The 10,386-nt window shown below is 37.6% G+C and overlaps 1 protein-coding gene across 1 annotated transcript; it reads right to left on the bottom strand.

Moving 5' to 3' along the window:
- Positions 1 to 4,294: 4,294 nt before the first annotated feature.
- LOC111621111 lies at positions 4,295 to 5,808 on the bottom strand. The gene is made up of 3 exons (XM_023363178.1): positions 5,419 to 5,808; positions 4,984 to 5,316; positions 4,295 to 4,942 (listed from the first exon to the last, which is right to left on the bottom strand). The coding sequence occupies exons 1-3, from the start codon at positions 5,806 to 5,808 to the stop codon at positions 4,295 to 4,297; spliced, it is 1,371 nt and encodes a 456-aa protein (XP_023218946.1).
- Positions 5,809 to 10,386: the final 4,578 nt, after the last annotated feature.

The raw sequence follows: 10,386 nt of genomic DNA, 5'->3' as shown, positions 1-10,386 counted from the left end.
ACCAGTTCCAGCTGCGAAGCATTGTGTGGATGTTAGCACCACTTCACCCATCCCCCTTCAATCGGGTGATTCTCTTCTACTATTTACAACTAAAACTCGCACCTCTAAAGTCGTTGCACGTGCGACTCAAACATGCCAGGTATGTCGAGCTCACAAACGATCCTACACAGGTGGTTATGGGAAAATATTTGGAGAAAAACCTCTTCCATAGTGAGTCCAGGTGGGGGACAGACCTATTTCGAATTGTGGACAAAATTTTAGTCGGCTTTTCTGATGTAAATATATTGGTAAATACTCGTCCCCCCTCTTATCAGGTGCGAGCAGGGGTTTTCTGCTCTCCTCTTTAGTGCCTTGTACTCGATTCTGTGGTTGTACGAGGGTGTTTTAATATAGTTTAAATCCTTCTTAAAACACCTCTTTACCCTTTAAATTTACTTCTTAATTAAGCAGTTTAGTGGAGTTACTTCATTACTTCGTTAAACCGTGGGTGTTTTGTGTAGCTGCAGCAAAGGGAATGAATAGCCATAAAATGGCAGCTATCATCGATGGAAAGCGAAAGTGTCAATGGAAACAGTTAACAAATTGCATTCTTTTAGTGACTTCCTGGACACACTTCACGTCCGAAATATGATTGAGCGAATGGATGGGGATAATTATTTTTAAGGGTCCGCTCACTTCAAGTAAAGGATGTCACGAAACTTCCTTTCGTCGGTGGCGGGTGAGAAAACACCCTCCTAAAGTGTTGGACTCGAATGATATACGATGCAAATAGCTACTGGACACAAGGGCGTGTCCGACAGTCGCAGGGGAAATTGTACTAGTAATTTAAATAGCTTCCCCTGGACAGAATGGAAACACTCGGTCACGACACCACAAAAATAAAAGAAAAAAAAATGTCGGTAATTAATTACCTCTATGGATTTTATCTTCAATTAGCGAATTTACTGTCGATTATTAGAGAAATAAGGCTTTTAATTTGGATTTATACCTTATAAAATAATCTTATTTGAGTAAATAAGGCATAGACACTTAAAAGACACTTCGAAACAATTGAAGTACTTTCTAAAATGGTACAATAAGGCTTTTCTAATCTTCCAACCCTATTATTAAGGAAGGCATCGTAATGGGCATCGTAATGGGAAGAAGGCCTTTTTATGCCTTCTTCAATAATGATACTTATGCCTTTTTTTCATGGTACTTCAATTGTCTCGGAGCATTCGAGTGCCTTTTAAGTGTCTCTCAAATAAGATTATTTTATAAGGTATAAATCCAAATTAAAAGCATTCTATTTATGCCAGTTCCCTCGAAGATCCTACTAAATACAACTTAATTAGTTGCAATTCCAAGAAGAATTACTTATAACTTCACAAAGTAGAAACTTAAGTCACGCTAGAAGTAACAGAAGCGCTCAGGAATTAATTTATAATTGGCAAACAGGCTCTTATCCTCAACTAGGTGGAGAGTGAATGATTTTAGAATTGAAAAGAAAGAAGAAGGGATGGATTTTATACACCAGAAGCATAAAAAAACAAGTTTAAATTTAGAGAGAGTTAACTAGAAAACTGATAAGTTACGCGCTTTCCAAGAGGGTAGTTTTAACTCGGAGCAGAGATAGAGGCAATTTAACTAGTGGGATTCCCCGTTTTATCCGATTTTTATCCGGTGATTAATGGAAAACTGTTAATTATCTTGTTTTTTTTCGAGTAACGGATATCGTCTCCGGTATCGTTACTTGTCGAAAAATCAATTACTTAACAAGAAGGTGGGCGATAGGTCAGAGCTGTTGCATCATCACCCAACCGTCTTATGGCCCAGCATTTTTCCGATCGTTAACGTCTTTCCATTACTTATTCCGAATCCTTCCGTTTCCCGCGATTGGACAATTTTGAATGGCACGCGCTTTAAATAATGCCCACGTTCTGGGCCAAAAAAAAAGGAACGAGGGAGTAGATTATGGGGTTTTGGTTACGCTAAAGACCCGAGCGGCATTCACAGGTTAGCGTCGCGTCGGTATCAAACTGTAAATGACCACTTGCTCGACGACCATTAGGCACTTCCTCTCCGCGACGTGTGACAAATGACAGCCGTGTACACGTGACAGCTATTTCCGGTAGGGTTCTCACGCCGACGGTGGAAGATAAGTGTCGCCCCCTTCCGGACACGCCGCTCGTAAGTGGTGACGTCAGCCGGGCCCGGTTTCGGATGGTCGGAACGGGCCCTCGCCCGTTTTCTACGCTGTTGTAATTGATTGGGATTTTCACCTTTCGCCGAATCTCACGTAATACCAACGACAATATTTAAACGTATATAGATTAAAAAAAAAAAAAAAAATTTGAGTTTTGACCGGGTAGCAGTTGCCACGCCATCTACCGGTAGAAAATAAAAATTTTAAAGCGATTTCGGGTACCAACTTTCGCGCTTAATCGAAGACAAACACAGTTTAATTTGCAATTTATCCGTTAAGCGAAATAAAAACACTATATGAACTGAATTACCCTGTAGAACTTTAGGGTGGCCCAAAAATCGGTTAACCATTCTAAATGCGTTGAGAAATTCAATTCGCCATCGGTATTCGCGGATGCAGTTGGAATACACGAAACAATACACGGTTAAATGACTTTTGAGCCACCCCCATGTAGAATGTTAATAAGAACCCATCAATTACCGAACATATTTTGCAAGGAGGTTCAATGGGTTCCCAATTAAGTTCTTACCATAAAATACTCAAATATTCAGGCTAATTTATGCTTACAACCATTTTACTCTATTGGTTTTGTTGCTCTAAGTACAGTACTTTGTATTACATTCGTAGGTGGATACGTCAATCGTTTGCCGTTCGATTTAATGTGTAACAGTGTCGAGGTAGGATTAATCTCTAGAAGTGTCAATTTAAAAACTATGCGGGGGTAGAAAAACGTGGTGCAGATTAGGAAGTGAGGAATATTTGCATCGATATCGATCGCTTTTATAAAATTCCAAGGACGAAGAATTGTTAAATTTAACATTATTCAGCGCTGTTTTTATTCTCGTTAATATATTCTGTAAATATTTAATTATAAAAAAATCGTGACTTCCGGTCTGTACCGAAGTTAGTACAGTATATAGTTTATAGGGACCTCCTGCCCCTAAGGTTTTCATATTTGATCTGAGCTTTCGGTAATCCTTTCGTCGATTGGTCGGGTCGTCGAGTTCAAAATTTTGTTCGTAATCCGAATTGTTCGAAACTCGAGGTTTGTAGTAGTGTTTCGCTCACTGTTTTAATACGTGCTCGCGTAAAATAATATATTCGAATTCATTGTCAACAGATGGCGACACGTTTCTTCACCCCCGTCGAATATTTAAATTAGTATTAATATTTATTAATTATTGTGAAGATTTCTGCTGTAATATAATAATAAATGATTAGTTGCTTAGAAGACTACAGAAAATTGTTTTTCTCTTCTAGTTGTCTTCCTTTATCGGGAACAATGGCCATACAAGATTCATCATCATCATTAACTACCCGTTGGTGTCCGACGCTTTTTCCACTATTTCTCTATCTATTGCCAAGTTTCTCAATTCCCGTACATTCGCTCCACACCCGTACATTCTTCACGCCATCAATCCATTGTCTATATGGTTTGCCTCTTTTGTTAGATCCATCCATAATTCCATAGACTAGAGTCTTAATTTTCCTGTTTTCATTCAGTGACGTGTCCAAACAATTTTCCTTCTTCATTAAGCAGATGTAATGTTTTCTCTAGTTGTTCTTCACTTTCTTCAATGATAACTATGTCATCCGCAAGTCTTAGGTTATTGAATTTTACACCGTGAACTGATGTTTCCCGCATCTCTTTTCCGTGACTCTTTCTAAGAGATTTATGAAGATAGTTAGAATATAGAATCTCCCTGTCTGGTGCTTCTTTTTTGGTTTGAACCAGTTTCCTAGCTCCTCAGGCAATCTCGCAGCTGCTTCTGCAATATTTAACTTAGCGGGTTTATTAATTTATGATCCATTCCATAAGATTTTAGTACTGCCAAGGTGGCTTTTTGGTCTACGCTGTCAAATGTCTTCTGAAAGTACACAAAGCAGGAATAGATGTTTTTCTGCATTCTTCTTGCCTTTTCAACTAATAGCCGTAATGTTAGTATCTGCTGCGTTGTACTTCTGTCTTTCCCGAAACCTGCCTGTTCGTCTGCTAAATGTTTTTCCAACAAACTACTTAGTCTCTCCTTTAAGATCATCATCAAAATTTTTCCTATATGGCTCGTTAGGGCAATCGTTCTATAATTTTTGCACTCTAACACGCTGCCTTCATGTATTGTCGCCAATACTGATACTAAGTATCTTTCCTTGTTTCCATACCTCATTGCATACTTGGTGTATCTCGTCAATTAAGCTTTCTCCTCCATGCTTAATCGTTTCTCCTATGATTTTGCCATGTCCGGGACTCTTATTGTCTTTTAACCGTTTCACTGCCCTTTCAACTTCCTCCCTCGTAATATCATTTTCGACACTTGGTGGCGATATCTTCCTTAATTCATCTACTGGATTATCTAATACATCTGTATCTAACGTTTCTTTATATAGTTCATAGCAATAACTTGTCCACATCTGTAGGACTTTCACCCTGTCCACTAAAACCTCTCCCTTCTTATCTTTGATTGCCATTTGCTTTGGTTTCCATTTCTTGTTGACATTTCTGATCATCTTACATACTTTTCTAGTCTCGCATTCTCCATAATATTTTTCTATGTTTCTACACTGATCCTCTAGCCATTTCGTTTTATCCATTCTAACTGCTTTTTTCGCTTCATCGCACTTTACCTTATAATGTTTTTCCAGCTCTTCAGAAATGTCTCTTCTAAGAGCTCTTTTCTCTTGGACAAGCTTTAGGATCTCTTGTGTGATCCGTTTCTTGTCGACGTTTTCATCTTCTGGTAGGGTCAGCTTTTGTTTTGTCTGGTAGGGTCAGCTTTGTCATCAATTGCTTTTGTTATTGCCTTTGTCATTTCTTCCACTCTTGTGTCTAGCTGTTCCATCCTGTCTAGGCTTTTTATCTCCTTCTCCAGTGTATTTCTATGTATGCTCGCTATTTTCTCATCGTTTAGCTTTGAAATGTCATTTTTCTTTTGGAAATTTGCATTAACTTTCCTCTTCAGTTTTATCTTTATGCTCGTAATGACTAAGCTGCGATCAGAATCCGTGTCCGCTCCCTGAAAGGTTTGACACTGTCGAACTAATGTTGACCATCTCCTTTGCATCAAAATCATATCAATTATGTTTCTTGTTGTTCCATCACTTGATCTCCGCGTCCATTTTCTATTGTTTGTTTGCTGGAATTTGTTATTGCATATTATTAAATTTTGATCTACGGCAAATTCAAGCAGTCTTTCCCCTGGTTCACTCCTTCCTCCATATCCATACTTGCCCATTACTCTTTCCCAACCGCCATTATTATTTTCAACCTTAGCATTCCAGTCATCTCCAATGATGATCACATCTCTCCGCGGTGTTTTCTCTACTATCATGCTTAGATCTTTATAGAAGAGTTCAATCTCACCTACGCTGCTATTGAGTGGCTTTGCTTCAAACCTTGCCGTCGTTAATCTCGCACTAACTGGATTGTAACATAACAATGCTGCTCGCGCTCTTTTGCTAAGCAGAAATACAAAGTCAGCATCATGCCTCGTGTCATTTCGCAACCAGATGATTTCACTACCATTCAGTGCTGTCCAACGCATCTCTGATAATATGTCGCATTGATATCTTTCCATTTCCTTCCGAAGAAACTCTAGTTTTCTCAGGCAACCGTAACGTTCTGACATTCCAAGTTCCAACTAAGAGGACCCGTGTTGCCGGATGAAGTTTTCTTTTTGTAGCCAACTTTTCGACCCAACCCCGATTGCTCGGTTGGTGTCGCGGACCTCGTTTATCCAGCGACGTCCCGGCCGGCATCTTCTACCTTTTGCTTGTATCGACATTAGATTCCATTCGTGCTGTTGTTTTATGGTTGGCGAATGAACATTCATCTATCCGACTCTCCTCCTTTTTCCAGACTCGGGACTGGCATTTTAAATATATATTTAAGAAGAAATCCAACTAATTGAGATGGAAAGAAACAAACAATCAGCTTGTCTCTAGAAACACCGTACACACCGAAAGAGCCCCAATATGGCGACTGCCACCACGCATGGCGGTATGGTGTTTGTACACCTCGCTTCTTACTGGATATTCTTTATAATCCGAGAAACATTTATTAATATAGGCCCTTACAAATAAATAATTACAAAATTTTAATATAAACGAAATGGTTACCATTTAACTAATAACATTTTTAAAATTAAATTTATTAATAACTTTTACCGGAAGCAGGCGTCGGGCGCCATCTCTCGCTAAATTTAATAAGTATAATTAAATTGGGGGAGGGGAAGCGTGTTGGCGAAGTTTGTTAGTGACTTTTTGGAAAGTTAAAATGTCGATATTTCCGTCGATTCTCGGCGGAATAAAGGAAAATCCCGGTTCAACGGTTCAGTTTCCTAGTGTTAAGAGCGACAGACGTGGTTCTCCTAGCCAACCCACGTTGAAAATTGCGAAATTGGACGATTTTTCCCCGCTAAATGTGAATAAAGTAAGTCCATTCCTAACGAAATACTTTTATATTTAGACGAAAGGTTTGATACAGTCCTTAACGCTTTAAGCCAGGTATCCGCTAGAATCGATTTGGCTCGTTAATTTACATAACGAATGCGATAAAAGATCGAAACTAAACTGGGGGAAATTTTTTAGGTTTAAGCAGGAATCTGAAAGCCAAATCGCCTATCGCGTGTTTATATTCTAACGACACTTATTGGTTGAAAGACTAAAGAAAAGCCCGATTATTACGGATAATCAGGCAAGCTGAAAATAAAAATTGCCGCTTCTGCAGTTTTGGGTCTGACGGAGATTCGGCTTACTTTTCTAGTTAAATCGAAAATAAATAAGATTTACCCAACAACGAGAGTATTTGAAATGTCAGAAACTAAGGCAATCGGGATTACGTTGAGTGGTCAGTATATAGATACACTAGAGCCTCGATTATCCGACCTAATTGGGGACTGCGGTTGGTCGGATAATTGAAAAGTCGGATAACCGAAAAGTATGAAAAAATCCATTATTAGTGTAGTATATTATTATATCCCATGTAATTAGTATATTAGTATATCGCTATTAACCTACTTTGCGTTGAATTTTCATCGATGTTAAGCCTAACAAAAATTTTTTAAAATAATAATCGTCGCTATTGTATCGTTAAAAATTAGAAAATTAAGCCTCGTTTAAATACTGGCTCCCTTTCATGGTCGATCCAGTGTTGCCAGCTAAAACACGTAAAAATAATATTAAAGTAGCCAAGACATAGCCAAATATTGTAGCGCCACATCATTTGAAATTTGCCGACTAGGACGGTCGGTTAATCGGGGGTCGGATAATCGAGGCTCTACTGTATTTTCAAGGGGAATTCTTGCCCGTATTGTACTACGATCACGATTGTATATTAACACGTACGTTCGCATCGTGTTCAGTTTTATATTTGTTAAAGAGAAGAATTCTCTCTGACGAATTTTTGAATAATTATATGTAGAGGAAAAGGTGGTATTACGGAACCACCCCATTTCGAACCGATAATAAAGGCGAACTGTAGCGTATTGTGGCCGAACCGAACTAGGCAGACATCCGTAGCCAGGGGAAAACCCGTTTTAGTTCGGTTAAACGGTTGTTCGTATTTAATCGGCAAATTTGTGTTTTTTCAAAATTCGCAAGTTTTGAATGCTAAGCGAATTTAATTATTTTTAAAATATAAATCGCGTAGTTGTAGGTTCGCCGGTGCGCGTATTCCGTTCCAGAGACTTAGGGGTACGTATTAATACGCGCGATGTTCACGTTTTTTAAAATTTGGTCTCGACAGACGTAAGTTAATTCGAGATGACGATTCCATTGGTGCTTTTAATATGGAACCAAACTACTCTGGTAACCCAGCTCTCTCTTTGCCAGCGGACATTCGTCCGGAGCAATTTGTGAAAAAGACACTAGGTAGAAAGTCAATTCTTCCCGAGAATATCGAAGAAGAGCTGATGGAATATATATTGTCGACGGAGGTCGTATTTTTCTATTAGAAAAGCATTTTTTTTTTTCGATAAAATACATTGGAGTAAATAATTTCGTAATTATTTAACATTTTTTGTACTTTCCTATTTGTTTTTGGCTACATTAAAGCATTTTTTGAAAATACACAGTAAGGTTCCGTATTATCGCTTGATTTTCTCTATGCCTACTTTCTGAGTTTTTGTACGGAAGCCTTCAAAAACCGTACTTATAGTTACGCTAGCGAAAAATCCAATTAAGTTTAATAGTTACCGGTACTTCTCGCACCACAAATGTGGGTGTAGTTACGATACCTAGAGCCCTATATAAACAGAATATGGCCACTCCAAGGCCACTCTAACGCGTGGATGCCATCTTGAGGCCAAAGTTGCAGTGTGGTAGCACTGTTTAGCATTTAAACGAGCAAAATCAGATTCGGAAAGAAATTATATTAAGTTAAACATTTTTAGAAATAATTTTTAATTATGTTGAGAATAATTGTAGTTTATAAGCGATGGATAAAATGTATAACAATAACAGGGCTAGAAGCAAAAAAGTGAAAATATTTAAAAAATTATATTTAGTGGATCACATTTAGTGGACTTATACTCTTATTTGACAATTGATTTCAAATATACACAATGAGTAACGTCAAAGATGACAATGCAGAAAATGTTAACATTTCTGTAATCTCGATGAAATAGTTATATAGTTTATATAAGTCTTTTTTATTGACATTATTTATGTTCATTCTAAATTCAAGGAGAGAACCGCAATGGAATATCCGTTTAATATCGAGTGAATCACACAAACTTGCTAAATCTCGACGGTTCTGTAATAGGTGAAAAATCGACAGACTCGCAATTACACCGGGTGCATCGAGTATTCGAAAATTAATACAGTATCTGTTTTCGATGAAGATAGCTCAATTACATCTTAATAAATATTCTATCTTTTCACGTTGAAATTAATTGATTTAGTCGTATACGGTTATGAAGATGGATTAATATTTAGTATTTCTTCAAAGAGTATTTAGATAAAATTTCAAACAAGTCTTTAGTAATATAAATTAAACGAAAGTAATCGACACTCGTGTTTCCTGCGAGTAAACCAAGTGTGCAACAAAAGTCACCCATAATCACTAAATATTGTTTATTCATAGCCTGATCTTCCACAAGCAGATTTTAACTGCAGAGCCTTTCTTATCGTATTATTTTGCCATTTTATTCCTCGTGTTGACACGTTACCAAGGGTTTTCATTTGATCGGGATTGAAAATTAATTTTATGTTTGTACTCTGTGTGTTGACTCTAGACTTTTAATTTTCTTATCTCTTCGTAGAGATCCTCCTTACTTTTCTGCACTCTTTTAACTCTATGTAACGCATTATGCGATTGAGATTTCAGTTCATTAATCTGTTTTGATTTTGGTGACAGTGGCTGGCTAACGAGATTACCGGAGTCCCGAAATACTGGACCAGATGTCTCATTATCTTCGTCTCCATTCGTGCTTTTACAGTCATCACCATTTTCTTCAAAAAGAAACAAAGTATGCAATAAGAAAAAATAGAATATTTAATAAGGATATTTTAAATTTATATTATAAATATACCTTAGTGGGCTGCATATATGTCATAGGAAATAAATTTGTAGCATAACTGTGGTCCAAGGTCGGATCTATACGCTCACAATTGTTTCTATGCCCTGTTTTTGGTCCAGAGCATCTTCTCTTAGGTGCGGGTCTGCGAGAAAAAAGTGTAGGCACGGCATCCCGCTTCGGCAATCTTCTTCCATCCTTCCTGTGATTCTCATACTGATCTTTCTCAAAATGAGCCTATGAGAGTTAATTGTAAATATTCACATCTCACTAAACCAATAAACTTATAAAGGCTAAAATGTAACAGACTTAATACACTTTAGCCTTAGTTTATTAATGTGCAATGTACAATTAAATAGGTAGTCAAAGCAGAAGTCCTTTCTCATAAAAATTCTGATTCTTACCTCACAAAGTACTGCGTGTTTTCCAGGAATCCATAATTTCTCATTTTCATCCAGCCTGTTTACTTTCATCGCCCATGTTTTTTTTTCTAGCTTCATCGCTAGGAAATCGATGCAGTTTGAATTTAGGAGCTGTATTCGAGCAATTAACGGCTGAACAACCCGGCTTGATTTATTTTTATGTGGTAGCTTTAGATGTATCGGCAGATCTAAAGACTAAAATAATGATTTCTAACCTCAGTATAGCGAAGTAAAAACTAACTCGATGTTTACAATCTATTTTAGATCG

Source organism: Centruroides sculpturatus, unplaced genomic scaffold (genome assembly GCF_000671375.1).
Source record: "Centruroides sculpturatus isolate CEXI.00-Female unplaced genomic scaffold, Cexi_2.0 scaffold284, whole genome shotgun sequence".
In the NCBI taxonomy this organism is placed as follows: domain Eukaryota; kingdom Metazoa; phylum Arthropoda; class Arachnida; order Scorpiones; family Buthidae; genus Centruroides; species Centruroides sculpturatus.
Note: the sequence above shows the minus strand (reverse complement) of the source record. Positions and strands in the feature narration are given on the sequence as shown.